The sequence below is a fragment of the Thermothelomyces heterothallicus genome, assembly GCF_042370625.1.
Source record: "Thermothelomyces heterothallicus CBS 202.75 unplaced genomic scaffold P884_scaffold_1, whole genome shotgun sequence".
Classification (NCBI taxonomy): Eukaryota; Fungi; Ascomycota; class Sordariomycetes; order Sordariales; family Chaetomiaceae; genus Thermothelomyces; species Thermothelomyces heterothallicus.
In genome coordinates this window covers 1,418,460-1,435,259 of record NW_027192562.1, presented here as the reverse complement: position 1 = coordinate 1,435,259, position 16,800 = coordinate 1,418,460, and the positions used below count along the sequence as shown (strand labels likewise).

The following is a 16,800-nucleotide window of genomic DNA, read 5'->3' as shown; positions in this document are numbered from 1 at the left end:
CGCTGTGTGGCCAAAATACACAGTACAGTATGTGCGTATCGCATTGGAGTATGCTGTTGTCCGTTTCGGGTTGGTCATCTTCAGGCTGGGAACCAACACAAGTTTGCCAGCCACCTCAATTCCTGAATGCAAACAGTGCTCGTACAGTATCATCGTTCTGAATCCAGATAAATACGAGAACTGTAATGAGTCGAAGTTTAGTAAGAGAAAAAAATAGACAGGCTATGAGTGGGCACAATCAATGGGTGTGGGTGAACCGTATTTCTGGACAGCCACATCAACACCACCTCATGACCGCCAGAAGACCGTGCTTGCCGTGGCACTGTCTGTGATGAAACTAGAAAAGAACAAAAAAAAAATATTCAGCGGAGTGAAGATGTGTTCCATTCAAGCATCATCGATCAAACCCCTCCCCCCGTCTTCCTATGCAACAACGACCTGGGCACCCTAACCAGGCCTTCTTTCCCATCTCGCCATGCATCTACAACCCCCATTCCAGCCCATACCTCTAGTGAAAACGCAGAATTGGCCAGATAGCATGACATACAAATACACATTTTCCGCTCCTGCTTTTTTTGTTCCACCACCCAGCCCCGCACTTCATGACGAGTGAGATGAGATAAAACAAGGTCAAAAAGGGACACCGAACAGCCCCCTTTCCTCTCCTTTGGCTCCATCATCACAGCCTCCACCCACCGACCTCCATACTATTTTTTTTCACATCCGACATCACCAGACAAAGCTATAGTTACACAGTCAAAAAATACAAGTACAAGCCAATGGTTTTCTTTCTTCGGGAAACGATAGGCCGGAGGTGAGAAGAGCCCTTAGGGATACCGGCTGACGCGGCCCGCCTGCGGAAATAGATCAAGATCTACTTCCGGGATATCTGAAGACTCCCTAAGCGCTCCCAGCGGCGGCACCTCCCCTCCTCTTCGGGTTGCTCCGGCCAGCCCGCTTCTTGCCACCGGCAGAGCCGCCGGCACCGCCGGTTGTCTTCTTCTTCTTGTCCGTTCCCTCGATATACCGCACCAGCTCGTCAATAGTGCGGCTGTCCATTGATGGGGGCGGTGTCGGCTTGCCGGCCAACTCGGTCGCCGCAGCGCCAGTTGCACCAGTCGCGCCTGCGCCAACGCTGACGCCGCGCGAGGCGAACCGGTAACCCGCGCGAGCGCGGCGCGCCTGCAGATCCTTGGCCTGCTTGGCGATGGAGACGGCGTTGTGGGTGAGCTGCTCAAGCCAGTGCTCGGCCTCCTTGGTGTTCTTGTCGTCCGGGCCAAGGGCGTTACGGAAGATGGTGTAGCTCTCGCGCATGCGGTCGACGGCCGCCTTGGAGTCCTGGTCGAGGGCGAGTGCCTGGGCGAGCTGGAAGAGGAGCGTGGCCGAGTTGACAGACTGGCGGCCGAAGACCTTGTCGCAGACGCGCAGCGACTCCTCGAACCAGCGGCGGGACTCGTGATAAGCCTTGAGACTCTGCAGCATCACCGCGTAGTTGTTGATGGTGGTGATGGTGTCCGGGTGGTCGGGGCCGTAGATGATCTTCCAGATGTCAAGCGCGTGCTTGGCATAGCCGAGGGCCAACTTGCTGTCTCCGCGCTGGTGCAGGAAGAGGCTGAGATTGAGGTAATTGAGCACCGTCTCGGCCGAGTCGAGGCCGACTGTCCGCTCGGCAACGATAGCGGCCTTTTTGGCCAACTCTACGGCAGCGTCCTTCTGGTCGAGCTGGAAGTACAGCTGCGAAAGCGTGTGGTACATCTGGGCGACCTCGGGGTGGACCAGGCCGTAGATCTGCTCGTGCAGAGACAGTGATTCGAGAAGAAGATCCTCCCCGAGCTTCCTCTGGTTCTGGTAGATGGAGAGGCGGCCGGCCTCCAGGGCCTCCTCGGCCAGAGCGCTGCGCGGGCACGAGTCCTTGATGATGGGTACTACGTTGACAAAGTCATCGGGGCTGAAGGTGTGCGGCGCCACAACAGGCGACGGCGCGCTGGCCGGCGATCCGTCGCGAGACTTCTTCTTGTTCTTCTTCTTGGGCGCTGGTTCGGCTTGGGCCTGGCCGTTGGTCTGCGGCGCAGACTCGGGCTCGGCAGACTGGGTGAAGCGGAACTTCTTGAGCTGGATTTGAAGACCCAGCTTCAAAGCGATCTCACGCAGTAGTTGCACATGCCTGATCTGGCTCCACCAATTCTCCGGCAACACGAACCTGAACCTGCGAGCCGTCTCTTTCTGGATCTGCTCTCTCAGGCTCTCCGGCGTAACCTTCTCGAAAGCGAGGTCGGCCTCGTCGAACAGAGTGCGGTAAGACTCGTCGATGTCAGCCACCGGGTTGGGATTAAGCTCAGTTCCCAACAAGCAGTTGAGCAGGTGAGAGAAGCAAGACGAGGTGAGAGGGAGAGGAAGAGTCTTGAGATACTTGGCCGCGACGTGCTTGAAAGACCTTGCGATCATCTCGCGCACGCAGACTTCACGGAAGCACTCCAGGCGAGTGCTGTCGCTGAGCGATGCGAGCTTGCCGAGATAGCGCAGGTTGATGCCGCGGCGGTGGAGGAGAGAGGTGAGCGACCGGCCGTCCATGGGAAAGCTGATGTCGGACTCGTTGAGGTCGCGGATGAGGGCGGGGATGACGGAATCGCGAAGATAGGCGCAGGCGTCGCGAACTTCTTGCTCGTCTTTGGCCATCTGCTCCTTCTCCTCCTCCGTCTGAGGGTTCTGGCCGCTGAAAACGTCGGGGTTCAGGGCGAACTTGAAGTTGGACATGTCAATCCGATCAGTCTCTGGCTTTGCCTCCCCCTCCTCCTCCTTCTTCTCCTCATCCTTCTTTTCCTCATCCGTCTTCTCGCCCTCCTCCTTCTTGTCCTCGGCCTTCTCGGCAGCCTCGCCCTCTGGCTTCTCCTCTTTGGCCTGCGCAGTGGCATCTTGCTTCTTCAGAGCCGCGCGCTTTTGGAGCTCGGCAGCAACAAACTCGCGAGCCTTCTGCTTGCCCAGAGCCTCGACCAGCTCAGGGCGCAAGACCGTCATCCGGTGAGGGTACTCGGCGCCCTCGGGGCTGCTGTCCTCCATCCAGGCGATATCGAGTGGCGTGATGCGGTACAGATCCAGCACGTACTTGCGGCCGTCGGTTCCAAGAAGGCCCTTCATCTCCACGCTCGCCTCGAGGTCGAATCGCTTGTTGTCCTTATCCCACACGGCGTGCTTCTTGATGCGCAGAGCCTGGGCCAGCTTCGCGAAAGAAGGCGCGAAGCTCTCGTCGGCGGCGACGACGTCCTTGCCGTCGACGGCGCCATAGTGGATCTGGTTCTCACCAGGCTCGGGCTGCTTGAAGATGCCTGGGACAATGCTCTGGCCGACAATGCGCTTGCCCATGTAGTCAACAACGACCGTGCCGGGGGTGTACAGGCCGTCGATGTCGAGCTGGTTCACGAGCTTGACACCGTGGACGTCCTTTCCTGTCGCAACCCGGGCGGCCTCGTCACCGCCCTCGCTAGTGAAGGTGCCAACGCCGTCAGCGCCAAAGGAGAAGAAGACGTTGTTGTAGACGAAGATCTGGGCATCCCGGCCCTCGGTGGGGTTCAGCGGCGCAACCTCGCCGCGGGCAACCAGTACCGCGCCGCGAGCGGCAGCATCGTTGTAGTCGGCATACAGCTTAGCAAGCAGCCGTTCCCGGAAAACGCGATCCTGGATGGTGTCCTTGGGAAGCTCCTTGGCGGACTGGAACTCCTCGTTCCAGTCCCTCAGCGAGTCTGTATTCTCGGCGCCGCCCAACAGGAAGGTCTCCTGAGACCTTGTCGGGTCCGAGATGTGAGCACACAGGGGCGAGGTCGCTGGAGGCACGATCCAGGGAGCCGAAGGCACCGTGTTGCCGATCTGGAACGTCGAGAGGGGTTCCTTGGTGCTTGTGAACTGCTGGAACTCGGCGAATGACTTGGTGAAGGACGGCGAGATCTTCCCGAGCAAAGTGAACAGCGAGTGGGCCGAGGCGCCCTTTGCGTCGGTTCGGGGCGTCGGGTTGAACTTATCCTTGTTCGAGTTGTTGACGAAGAACCCCCCGACATGACCCGTGACGTGGAACTGCTCGCCCTCGTTTGTGGTAATGGCAAGGTAAAGTAGATGGCCTTTTTGCCGCCATTGGGCCGGTGGCGGGTTCCACGGGGACAATGTGATCAGCTTAACAGTCTTAGGCGCAGGCGGCGTCTCTTTCGGAAGGAGAACGGAAAGCTCAGGAGTCGAATTGAAATCGTAGGGCTGGACCTCCTTCTCGGCCTCCTCGGCGGCGGCGGCGACCACATCGTCGTGGATCGAAGCACCTGCCAGAATGCCCTGGGCAGTGTCGGTGCGGTCCCCGGCGGCGCCGATCAGCTCCCTGATCCGGATGAAATGGATCCTAGCCTCCTTCTCTGTGTAGGGGTCCTCAACAACGTGCAGCTCGGAGCCGGGAGCGAGACCCTCGACATCCGCGACCTGGACAAAGTCGTTGATACGCTGCCCGTTGTGTTCGAGGTGGAAGCACGAATATTGCACGGCAACCGGGTGCTCGATGACGGACTGGCGGATCTCGTGGATTTGCTCGAGCGGAGATACCTGTGTCATGTGTTGTCAGAAACGCCTTTTGGGATGGGCTAGGTCCAGGGTGTCAACATACGGGCAGTTCGAGCGGCTTAGTGTCGTGGGGGAGAACGATCTTGACGAGGAAGGGGGCATCTGAGCAACAAGTCAGGGGACAATGGCCAGCATAAATGTGTGCCCTGAAATTATGCAGACGCACCGTCGACCTGCTCGGCGCCGTCTTCTGCCGGCTGCGTTTGCTCCGGATTCTCGGCGGATGCGTCCTGCGCGGCAGGCGCCTCGAATTCCGGGTTATCTAGGAGCAAAGGAAAGAGGCTTGCGTTAGCTCGCAACGGCGGGCTGCGGGTGCTTGGGCAGAGAGGGATGTGCGGAGCAAGCAGATGCACATACTGGTCGGAGCGGCGGCGTTGCTAGACGGAGTATCGGCCATCTTAAGTTCTTCTATATGTCCGGAGTGATGATACTGCAGTATTGGGAGCAATGGTGAACCGATTAACAAGTATTACAGATTGAGGCCCAGCCAGCGTGCAGACGTGCTCTCGAAGGAAAAGAAGTGAGTTGCGCGCAAGAGAGTGCCGAAATAAACGAACAAACGGTAGAAACGGCCCCAATTGGGAATTAGAGAAGGTCCAAATACGCTGCCGGGCACCGGGGTGGAAGTGACTCAGTCTGTTAAGGTCGATTTGAGTGTTGAATCGAGAATTTCTAAGGTTTTGCGGGCAACTTTTTTTTTTCTGGTCCGGCATGGCCCGGCCGGACGGGGAAAGACCGGCCCTGGCAGCCACGCTACGGGAAGCGACCCCTGTCAGGACTGACTCTTCGCTCGGCACGGAGGCACCAAAGGAAAGGACTCATTTTCTCTCTCATAGCCGGCCCTTCGGCGACTTCGCGATTCATGTTGGGTAAGAGTGCGATATGGTCCAAAATGGATGAGAAACCTCGCCTTTGAGCATTGATTCGACCTATCTCGGTTTAGCGAACACAGCCAACCCTTTTACTTGGTTCTTCATCAGGCATCCGTACTTGCTACTGTTACTCTCGGCATCAAGCGGTGGAGCGAATCTTCAGTGAAGTGGGTCAAGGGCCCGCCCCTCCGGATAGGTGACCAATGCGCGCACAGTGGTTTCCCTTTGTTGACAGTAACAAGCCATAGCCAATGAGAACGCACAGATCTCGAAGCGGAATTGGGTCAAACAACACATTTACTAGTACACATTCAAAGCACGCGATCTGAATTAGGGACTCGCGGCCATTGAATGTAGTGTAGCATTTCCTTTGCTTCGTTTTTCCTTTGCTTTTTTTGGGAGGCTCTCTTGGTTTGGTGTCTTGTGTGTGTTTTTCTGCTTCTTGTTTGCCGTATCGTCCAACATTGATCCTGCCTCAGCTGCGAGCAGAGGCGCTCATGGAGGACCAACAGTCGATTTACCCAGCATCGCCAAAGCATCGCAATACGACAAAGCAGAACACTAGCACCATCGCTTCAGAGCATACACAACCATGGACGGCTACGAGGTGTCACCGGCTCCTCCGGCCATTGCTGACCCACATCGCCGCCCTCAGGAAGGTCAAGGAGCGGAGGGACCTGGTCTGCAATTCAGCAGGGTCGGGCCAGAACGTCAAACACCAGAGGACCGTGTTGGGCAAGCGAAGCTATCCCGGTTCCGACTCGGACTACAGCGATAAGAAGAAGACATGTCGCAAGTATTCCAGGAGGGCAACTCGCCGGAGTGCCACGACCAACCAGTCATGTACCCCACAGCGGAACGTGCAGAGGCAGCGTCGCCAACCCAGCAACAAGGGCTCGCACGATGTGATGTTGCCTACCCCTTTTCTTCGTCGGGTCCGGAACCACCAGCTCTCTTCCCCAATCCGCGCCCCCTATGACGCTCTCGAGGGGGAAGACCCGGCTCTGGCCAGCAGCCGATGCACTCACCCGGGGAGTGGCTGCAAGACGAAATGCGCCTTTGAGATGTCTCTGGCTGCTCTCCGGTCCACCATAGATGCCGAGAGACACAGTCTCTTTGAGTCCATCTTCAAGGCTTTCGATGCTCTGCTGCGGGTCACGTCGCCTCGGAAGAACCAGGCAGCCCATCCCAAGTCCTTAATGGCTATGTGTCTTCGAAAGGTGCCTGCATACATAGCGGGGCTCGAAGAATGGGAGAGGCAGGAGTCCGAAGAAAATGGCACAAAGTTGGCGGTCCAGGGTGCGGGTGTGTCGTTCGAGATATACTCGGAGCTGGAATCCCTCGGCGCCGTCGACGGGTGGAGCAGTCTTTGCCTACTCGTGCGGGCGCATGCGGTCCGGATCATCCAAGACGCCGCAGCGGAAGGGCTCCTAGAGGATTCAGTGACAGGTTTGCTTATACGGGTGTGCCTTGAATACATGCCGCCGACGGAATTTGACGGACTCATCAGGGCCTTCGTTGTCCGCCCATATCCCAAGCCTTCCACGCCCGATGACGACCTCTTCACCTCCCCGGCCCACCAGCCGCTCAGCGTACTCAAGAGCTGCGACCCTTCTGGAACCTGGATCTTGCCAAGGGTTTTGGCTGAGCTCCTTGCCGGTGGCTTGCTACCAGCCGACTGGATCCTGAACAGGAGCTTCATCGCACTGTGGCCTTCGGCGGTGCGTCACGTCACGCATATGAAGCCTTGCCAGGACATCCTCGACTTCGCCATCACCACCCTCAAACTCCTCTGTGAACTAGCTGCGCCCAGAAGGCCGCGCGGCGTGCCGCAGACACGTCTCCGGGGGAAGCCGCAAACCACACTCATCAGCGCGCTCGCAGCCCTCGGATCTGTGGTTCTCCTCAGCGAGGAAGGGCTCAATCAAACTTTTGGCGCCTCCCCCGACTCGCCGGTAACCTGCATCGCCACCCTCCGTCGCCGAATGAATTACATTACGGCCGCATGTTCGGCCCGCCTCAAACCACGCAAGACCCCGACCCGCAAACTTGGCACCTACCTCCTCGCCCTATGCTGCTTGCTTTCCCTTCCAGAACCAACATCCTCCTGCCCGGCAGCAGAGGTCTCTCTAGAACTATCCGCAGCGGTTGTCGCCACGGCCTGGAAAGATAGCCAAACCTGCCATCGCAAGGGTGGAGACAACAAGAGCAAGAACAACCCAGCCCTGATGCTCCAGTACGATGCGACCATTGCCCTCATAAGCGCCATGGCCCACCACTGCGGCCGCGGCAGCGCCGGCCTGTCGTCATCGCCGCACGCGTATCTGGACCGCTTTTGTGGCCGGCTCTCGGCCCTACTGTCGCAGCAACAGCAGCAACAGCAGCACCAGGCATCGGCTACGGCGGCTAAGGCGGCGGTGAGCGGAATGCGCGTGGACGGGGCGTTCCGGCTTGCGGAACTCACGGGGGATCTGAGGGATCTGGAGGTTGCGGAGGGGCTGCTGAGGGAGAGGCAGCAGGAGCAGGAACAGGAGCAGCAGGGCACAGTAACGGATGCATGCGCTACTCCGGGAAGGAGGGGAGCTACTACAGGGAAGGGGAGAGGGGGGAAGGTGGCATCGTTCCTGGGGGTACGTTGGGACGAGGGAATCAGTGAGTGGGTTGCTGCTACGCCGGGAACGGAACCTCGCCGTCAGGTTCTCGGGGGGAAGAGTGGCAGGCAGTCGCGGTCTCAAGGCTTATCAGTGGGTGGGGATACTGAGGACGAGGAAGACGCAACGACGGATCGTGATGGTTCGGAAGCAGACGCCGAAACAGAGGGGATCGATGACGACGATTACACCGAACCGCCGCCGCCGCTTTCAACAGGTGGTGATGGCGATAATGACGACGAAAACGACGACGACGACGACGACGACGAGAGCGGCGACGAGTCCGAACCTGGCTCGGAGACAGCGGATGAGGACGACGCGCTGTCGCCAAACACTGAGGCGTCACCTGCCGCTTCCGTTTCGGAGCCGAAAGAGCCACGCCCACTCTCCGACGAGACCAGCGCGTCTACGAACCCCCACCCCGCAAAGGGCTCCCTCCTCGCCGTCCGCCCACGCCGGCTGCCGCGGCCCATCACCCGCGGGGGCGACGAGCTGGGCTTCGACACCAGCACCACCCGCAGAGAGGAGGCGCAGAACTGGCTCCGCAGCAAGAAGCCGGCGCGGTTTCGGCCGTCGCCGGTCAGCGACGCCGCCACGAAGAAGAGAGCGGCCAGGGCATCGATGGTGTACCTCCAGCCATCTCGTCTCGCGCCGACGGGGACTGCTAAGAGGAGGCGGACGTTGAGCGGGGCCTTTGTTGGATACGACGCCGCAGGGGACAGTGATGACGAGTTGAGTCTTCTCTAGGAACTAGTTACAGGCCCAATAGTGTCTGCCTTTGGCAGAGGCAGGCGGCTTCCATTGGTATCCGCTACGGAACATATGTCGAGCTATTGTCACGGGCGGTTTCACTTGTGCGATGATACCATGTAGGGATTGGACGAGGGGTTTGTTGGGGCGTTTCGCAGCACGTTGGTTACTGGGGAGAGCTATCGCTGGCTGAGATCATGTATTGACTCAGAAAGCACCCTTCCCCTTCGTCTCTTCCAAGGAGGAGGCGATGCGAAAATAGAAGCGTTTAGTGTTTGGTTCCTCCTCCAAGGAGAGCTAAGCGCGTACCAAATGGGCCCCGTGTTGTACGATGACAGCAGGATAGTTAGGTCGCAACGATGGTGGGATACCACTCAAAGCGCCCCGGATCGAGTGGACAACCACAACGACCAGGGGTTGGCGGGTAACTCATCTAGCGAAAAAAAAACACTTTATCGTGTGTGATTGCCGTCCTCTCGGGAGCACTGCGTAATGACTTGGTGTATGTCCGTACGGTACAGCACGTACGCGCGTTGGGCTGACGAGAACCGGGCTAAATCGTTGCGCCTCGAGACAGAGAACGTCTTGGATCATGGGCCGTCCCGCACTCCACGAAGGTCTCGGGCGTTCCGAATGCAGCCTTTGGGTGTCTCTGATTGACGATATCATGGTTTCATAGTGGTGGGACTGGAGTCGACATCTTGGCATGGTGGGACCGGATCTGAGACGGGCATCGAGCTTGATCTCTCGCGTCGTCGGCTAGAGTTGCTTCAATCGCGGGAACGCTACACAATTGCGTGCACTTGACGGACGACATGTTCCTTGATCGTGGCCGCCGCCCCCCCCCCCCTTCTTTTACCTACCGATCTCCCAATGATATCCCTGTCCTGTTATGTAGCTCGACGCGAGCGAGAGGCGTATGATAGCAACCAAACAGCCTGGGGTTGGAAATTTCGAGGTGACGGGATGTGGAGGTATGGGGATGGGCAAATCTCGTTTGTGTCTTGAGGCCCTCTTCCAAGGCGAGGGCATCTATGGGATACATCACTCTTGACTAGTTTCTGCCTTTTCCTTTGTAAAAAAAAAAGAAAAAGAAAGGAAAAAGATAAAAAAGTAACGTCGACTCATTTGCAGTAAATTGTATAGTGATTTGACGTGTGTGTTATTGAACTGTCCTGGCCGCTTACGGCGAACGCCCCTCAGCAGCATGGCGGTGACGAGAATCCGGGTATCATTGCGGAATCAGTGATGGTCCGTAACGCGGAATGTGGGTGGCATCCCGCCCGAGTCTATGCTCCTCAAACTGCTTCTTTTGACAATGGGAAGGACGCAAATGGTCGGGGGTGGGGTTGGCCTTGGCGGAGCTTGTTTCATTTCGAGATGAACCGCTCGGAGAACCGCACTACTACTGTAGCCACTGAGAACCCCCCAGTTGTGTTCGTCAGCTCTGAGGAGAAACATCAACCAGGATCTGGCCGGGAGATCTGCCCTCAGGTTCTGGATGCTGATCGTGTCGTTAGCGACGAAAAGAAGGAGAGAGCATGGGTTACCCTTCCACGCCGCCGGCAAAAGCCGTTGATAATCTGGCGATCTGCGTTATTTTGCCAAGGGAACAATACCAAGGATTGCAGTAGCATCCATACCGGCAATTTTTCTTGTGGCTACCAAGTACGGATTACTCCGTACAACGCCTCAGCACAACATGAGCCGCACTGCTGTGCCGCCGTCTTGAATCGTCTTGAACGCTTGGGTGTGGGGAGGCGGGGCACAAGACGTGCAGGCCACTTGCCTGTGACGAAAAGGTCTGGGCCTTGCATTGGTGTGGCACTTGCCACGAGTCTGGTCGAGACTCAGGTCACCTACTACTCGAGTTGTACATACATAGCAAGAGACCTATGCGATATGGACAGTGTACGGGGGAGGTGCGTAATATGCGGCTCTTGCTGCATGCCATTTCCAACTTGTTGGGCGAGGAAGAAACCTTGGGAAGAGTAGCCGAGGTGGCATTGGTCTCCCTTGGCACACACCTGGTCCTAATCGAATTCCTGTCTGGAAGACCGTTGATGCTGCCTTGCGCCTGACAGTGGGCGCGCAAAAAAAGACCGGCAGTGAGCATCAAGTGGCGAAATCTGTGGAAATCCCATAGTTAACCCGGAATCGTCCGTAGAACGGCCGCGATTTGTGCGGATTGCCCCCCTGCACATGGGATGCTTCCTGCTTCGATTGGGCAGCCGCTGTGGGAGGACCTCGTAAGGCGATACTGGAGTTGGAGGTTTGACTGGCCAAGAAACCTGCTTCTCATAACCCCTGGCTGGGCAACTTGTCCCCCTGCGCCCGAGCGTTTCAGGTTGGCCCAATCGAACGGAGCAAAGTAGGTTGTCGGATGCCAAGCGCCCAACCCGGCAATGCCTGCCGCGCTTTGTGTGGGAGGCCTTTTTGCCATTTTAGGAAACTACCGAAGATCCCCTGGCCGTTACGGCCACACACCTCGCGCCCACCTTCCGTCTGGGTTTTCGAGACTCTGCGGGAATGCTTGGGCCTGTGCGCCATTGACGGGCACAAGCAGCAAATCCTCAGACGGAAGGGCAACTCGGATGAAGGTTTCGGAGGCCGTGACGAAGAATTTTAAAACAAACCGCGCGTACGGGAGAAGTCTACGTACCTGACCCAAGATACGGGTACTCTGTAGTGGTGAAGTGCTTTCCCACTTGTCAACGACCACCGGGATGCTTTTTGTATGCCGTACCACTTTGAAAAGTCAAATGTGGAGTTAGAACAGAAAAAACTGTTTAACTCGATGGCAAAAAGAAGTTGGCTCGGCGAATCGATGAGGAAATCCGGGATGTTACCTCTATTAGCTTATAGCAGTATCCCTGCGTTTGTTTGTACATAGTATGTGTACTAGTAATTGAAGGTAGTTACCGCGAAATTCACACGCGATGGGGTAGATTACGGGACCGGAGATGTGAATGGCGGGACTGGTACGGAAAGCAAGCCCGCTTGGTATGAAACTTTCCTCCCCTGATCTCTTGATACAGGGAGTGGTCGGTTAGATTGATCCGCCCACTCATTTTCATTCGGAGCTGATCCTTGGTTCAGATCATCCCTCCACCTGCCCACGAAATCGTTCTTCAGGGCCAGTTCCCTTCCTTGGCTGGTTAAATTCCTTTCTCAAAGTCTCTTGATTCTTCGAGCCACTCTCCTTTATTTTGCTTTGCTGTCACGAGCAGTTGCAGGCACTTCCATCATTTAGTGACTGCGCTGCACCGGCCCTGACCACTTCACCCACAAAACCACATCACCATTTTTTCCACCCGCTTCTTCACAACTGGCCGCTGGACGCTGCCACCCCTTTTCATTCTCTTCGTGGCTACCTCGGCATTTTAAGGAGCCGACAACACGTTCCCTCAACAATTACCAAGAGCAGTGACATGATCGGGTGAAGCCGACCGACCCGGATTCCACTTGATAACGGCTGTTCGCCTCTGGTTTTCTGCGGAAACTCCTGTCGCACTCAAGAAGCATCGACAGAACAAACAACAACAACAACAACAACAACAACTGCCCAGCTCCCGCAGCAGGACTCGGCGAGGACTGGGGACCATTTCGATCTTTTTATTTCGATTCTACAGCCCCATTTTGAACGCTTGATTGCGTCGACAACTTACATCATCTCGCGAGAATATTGATATCTCGACGACCAGCCCACGACGGCACGACCTCGGCTTGATTCAGTCTTAGCAGGACGGCCCCAGGAGAAGTGCACGCAGAAATCAGCAAGCGGGACTAACTGAACATCATGTCTGCCCCACCAAGCACTGGCGCCGCGGCCGCTGGCGGACAAGGAGGAGCAGCAGGAGGAGGAGAGGGAGGAGTGGCAGGAGCAGGAGCAGGAGCAGCGGCAGGAGGAGGAGCTGGAGGTGGAGCTGGCGAGGCGGCGAAGTCGAGCGTGGACCCGTATGTGGTCAACGCGATGCTCTCGCACTATTTGCTCCTTGTTCTGGGTTGCATCGGGGTGGTCCTTCTCGCCTGGAGGGTGACTCAGCTGCTGGTCAGGTACGTCCGGACCGTGACCTGCCTCCACAACGACAAGCAGCGCTACTTCGCCGAGGCCTCAGGCAAGTACTCGTGGTTCAAGAAGAACGTGCAATATGCACCCATCTTCAGCAAGCGCCACAACCGCGAGTTCCAGCTCAGCTCGGCCCTCAACGTCGGGACTCTGCCCACCCGGATGCAGCTGGTCTTTCTGGTCGGCTACTTCGCGACCAATGTGGCCTTCTGCGTCATGACCATCGACTTTTCCGGACCCTTGGGGAGTGTGGCGTCCCTGGTGAGGAACCGGACCGGTTATCTTTCCGTCGTCAACATGATTCCGCTCTTCCTGATGGCCGGCAGAAATAACCCGCTCATCACCCTCCTCGGCATGTCCTTTGACACCTTCAACCTCCTCCACCGATGGCTCGGCCGCATCGTGATGCTCGAGGCCGTTGCCCACACTCTGGCTTTCCTCATCAGCAACGCCTCGAAGAGCAGCTGGGCCGGCGCCTTCGACACGACCTTCAAGGTTCCCTTCTTGATGTGGGGATTCATCGTAAGTCGCCTCTGATCTCCCCCCCACCCAAGACGTACCCGGGGGGGGAGGGGGGGAAGCGTTATGCTAAACCTACAACAGGCAACCGCCGCGTTCGTTGCCATTTGCATCCAGGCCTCCAGTATCTTCCGCCACGCCTACTACGAGACCTTCAAGCTCGCACACATCGCCATCGCCATCCTCTCCATCATCGGCCTATGGTACCACCTCGACCTCAAGAAGCTCCCGCAGCTCAAGTATCTCTACGCCGTAGTGGTGCTGTGGGTCTTCGACAGGGCTGCGCGGCTCATCCGGCTCGCGTACCGCAACATCGGCGCGGGCGGCACCAAGACGCTGGTCGAAGCCCTTCCCGGCGGCGCGTGCCGCGTGACCGTCACCATGGCGCGGCCGTGGGACTTCAAGCCGGGCCAGCACGCATACCTGTACATGCCGACCATCGGCTTCTGGCAGTCGCACCCCTTCACCGTCGCCTGGAGCGACGAGTCTGACCACCATTCGGCCGAGGAGAAGCTGCCGATGCGCCGCCAGGACATCCTGGGCAACAAGAAGACGACCTTCTCCTTCATTGTCCGCGGCCGCACCGGCTTCACCGGGGCCCTGTACAGCCGCGCCGCGGCCCAGCCCGACGGCAAGATGGTCACGCGCTGCCTGGTCGAGGGCCCCTACCGCGGCTCCAGCCGGCTGCACTCGTACGGCACGGTCATGCTGTTCGCCGGCGGCGTGGGCATCACGCAGGCGGTGCCGCACGTGCGCGACCTCGTGGCGGGCTACAGCAACGGCACCGTGGCCACGCGCAGGGTCATCATGGTGTGGACGATCCAGTCGCCCGAGCATCTCGAGTGGATCCGCCCGTGGATGACCGAGGTGCTGGCCATGGAGAAGCGGCGCGAGGTTCTGCGGGTCTTGCTCTTCGTCAGCCGCCCGCGCTCCACCAAGGAGATCCACTCGCCCAGCGCGACCGTCCAGATGTTCCCCGGCCGGCCCAACATCGACACCCTGCTGGGCCACGAGATGGAGAACCAGATCGGCACCATGGCGGTGTCGGTCTGCGGCCCGGGAGCGCTGAGCGACGAGGTGAGGAGGGCGGTGAGGAACAGGCAGTATCAGGGGAATGTGGACTTTGTGGAGGAGGCGTTCTCGTGGTAAGAGAGGGGCAAGCGACTCGAGAAGAAAAAAAAGGAGGGGGGGGGGGAGAGAGGGGAAACCCGCCAGAGATTTTGAGATTTTGGGGAGTTGGATTTGGGACGAGCTCTGCTATCATGGCGCGTGTGCCTGTCCTGTCCGTCTGTCCTCTGTTTGGCTGTCCAACTTGGCCATGGCGGCTGCGGCGGCGTTGGTGGCGGAGCGTCGAGGACGAATTTTCCTGTACATTGTTAGCTTTTTTCCGTGTGTATTGTTGGCGGATCGGTACATATTTACATGACTTCAGCTTTCATGGTACTGTTACCTCATGTGGAAGCATATGTTCTCCGTGATACTTGTCTAGTGTATGGGCTGCCGAGTACGGATTGTATTGTTCATTCCCTCAAGCGAAGGCTCAGGAGCGATATTCTTGCAGTTCCGTACACTAGTCTGATCCCGTACGGATCTACGGACGTAATCCGTACATTAGGAAGCGTTAGGCGAAGGAGGTAAGGAAGTGTACGGATTACATAGTATGTGCGGATCAATCCGTACAGTACACTGCACTGTATACACCATTGGACCCTCCTGCTCCACCTGCACGCCTCATCGAGCGTTGCCTGACGTCGCAGCTGCCCGCTCCTTATCAGTTATCTAGCTAATAAGGTACCTAACATACGTCGAGTACCGATTGCACCCAGTGCTTCAAACAACAGCCTGTTCACCCGCTCTGACGACGCCGGACAGAGACCCTCAGCGTCCGGCCACTCTGATAACTCAAGCAACAAGCTCTTCCCCCATTTCGTCTTGTACCGATTTTTTTTATCTAAGGAATATACATCCTTGAACCACCGTTTGCCTGTGCTCGTGCCTGTGCTCTCTTCCTTTGCTACCTGAATCTTGGTTGTTCGACTCTCATTACGCCTTTCCAGCCGCTGCCGTCGCCGCGGCCTTTGTCCTTGCTCCGCCTCGAGCTGCCTGTCGCGTCGGTCTAGACCTGCTCCAATCCCCACGGGTTCGAGCACATAGGTACTGTACTGTACACACACCTAGCGGTAGGGTCAATTCCCTCTCCCCTTCACAGTGCCGCTTTCTTCGGTTGATCTCGGCCGTTCGCGCCGTCTGAGCCTCAGCTGCCCATGACCAGCCCCGCACCAGACCACAAGGCCGACGCCGGGTCATTCCAAACGTTTGACGCCTAACTTGTCTCGGGCACATTGCTTACTGTGCGCGCAGCGAGCATCGCGACACGGCCGCCGACGCCCATCCGGACACCTCTCGTCGGTATCCCATCCCGATCAGCCAACGAAAGAAAGCAGCCCACGAGCAACGACACCCCTTGTGCATCTCTCCGACCCTTTTCGGCCGCCACCCGTCGAACATCACGTAGCTCCCCGACTGCGTACCCTCAAACCAAGGTTCACCAACAACGGCCGGAGCCGACCCTGCAACCATGGGCCTCGCCTACAACACCTACCTCAACAGCAACCGCGTCTACGGCTGCAAGGGCTGCAAAACCCACCTAGCCAACCATGACGACATCATCAGCAGGGTACGCTGTTACACCTCGAGCTAGCCCCTTCCCCCCCCCCCCCCCCCCCCCCCCCCCCCCCCCCCTCTCTCCCCCCTTTCTTCCCTCTTCCTTCCGCCGCGCCAGGGTACGAAGAAAGGTAGACCACTAACCTCGTCATCCCTCTTTCTCCCCCCGTCTTCTTTTCCGACGAGAACAGAACTTCCGCGGCCAGCACGGCAAGGCCTACCTCTTCAACAGCGTGGTCAACGTCGAGGCCGGCGAGCCGTCGGAGCGCAACATGACGACGGGCCGGCACGTGGTGCGCGACATCACCTGCCGGACCTGCAACGAGGTGGTGGGGTGGAAGTACGACAAGGCGTACGAGTCGAGCGAGAAGTACAAGGAGGGCAAGTTCATCCTCGAGGCCGAGCTCCTCTGCACCGTCAGCTAGTTCCGTCACATGGGGAGAAAAGGGAGTGGGTGGGCGAAGAGGGCGGAGGGAGGATGGTTGGCTCACTTCTCCCGGACTTTTACGGAACACGGGGTGTGTGAAGTTATCCACCTCTTTTGCTTCAAGGATACGGAGGAACGGGATGGGTTGCCAGTTGGGATGCCCGGAGAGGACGGAGAGGACAGAGGAAGACGCTTTGGGTTTGACGGGGCGGGACTCTACCAAGCAGTGCGCACTCGCCAAGTTCAGGCGCGAGC

At 58.0% G+C, this 16,800-nt stretch overlaps 4 protein-coding genes across 4 annotated transcripts; 3 read left to right on the top strand and 1 right to left on the bottom strand.

The window, feature by feature from the left end:
• Positions 1-719: 719 nt before the first annotated feature.
• Positions 720-5,255, bottom strand: P884DRAFT_253524 (clustered mitochondria-domain-containing protein). Its single transcript, XM_069440804.1, has 4 exons — positions 4,951-5,255; positions 4,760-4,855; positions 4,637-4,695; positions 720-4,575 (listed from the first exon to the last, which is right to left on the bottom strand). Exons 1-4 carry the CDS (start codon positions 4,988-4,990, stop codon positions 901-903), a joined length of 3,870 nt encoding a protein of 1,289 aa, XP_069301730.1. The 5' UTR covers positions 4,991-5,255; the 3' UTR covers positions 720-900.
• A 529-nt stretch (positions 5,256-5,784) lies between these two features.
• On the top strand, positions 5,785-9,227 carry P884DRAFT_214746 (uncharacterized protein). The gene has a single exon (XM_069439243.1). It carries the CDS (start codon positions 5,963-5,965, stop codon positions 8,861-8,863), a length of 2,901 nt encoding a protein of 966 aa, XP_069301729.1. The 5' UTR covers positions 5,785-5,962; the 3' UTR covers positions 8,864-9,227.
• Positions 9,228-12,839: 3,612 nt separating this feature from the next.
• Positions 12,840-14,603, top strand: P884DRAFT_274048 (ferric reductase like transmembrane component-domain-containing protein; the record flags this gene model as incomplete). The annotated part of the gene is made up of 2 exons (XM_069442665.1): positions 12,840-13,457; positions 13,539-14,603. The coding sequence occupies 2 exons, from the start codon at positions 12,840-12,842 to the stop codon at positions 14,601-14,603; spliced, it is 1,683 nt and encodes a 560-aa protein (XP_069301728.1).
• Positions 14,604-16,032: 1,429 nt separating this feature from the next.
• Positions 16,033-16,543, top strand: P884DRAFT_265990 (Yippee/Mis18; the record flags this gene model as incomplete). The annotated part of the gene is made up of 2 exons (XM_069441990.1): positions 16,033-16,131; positions 16,310-16,543. 2 exons carry the CDS (start codon positions 16,033-16,035, stop codon positions 16,541-16,543), a joined length of 333 nt encoding a protein of 110 aa, XP_069301727.1.
• Between the last annotated feature and the right edge of the window lie 257 nt (positions 16,544-16,800).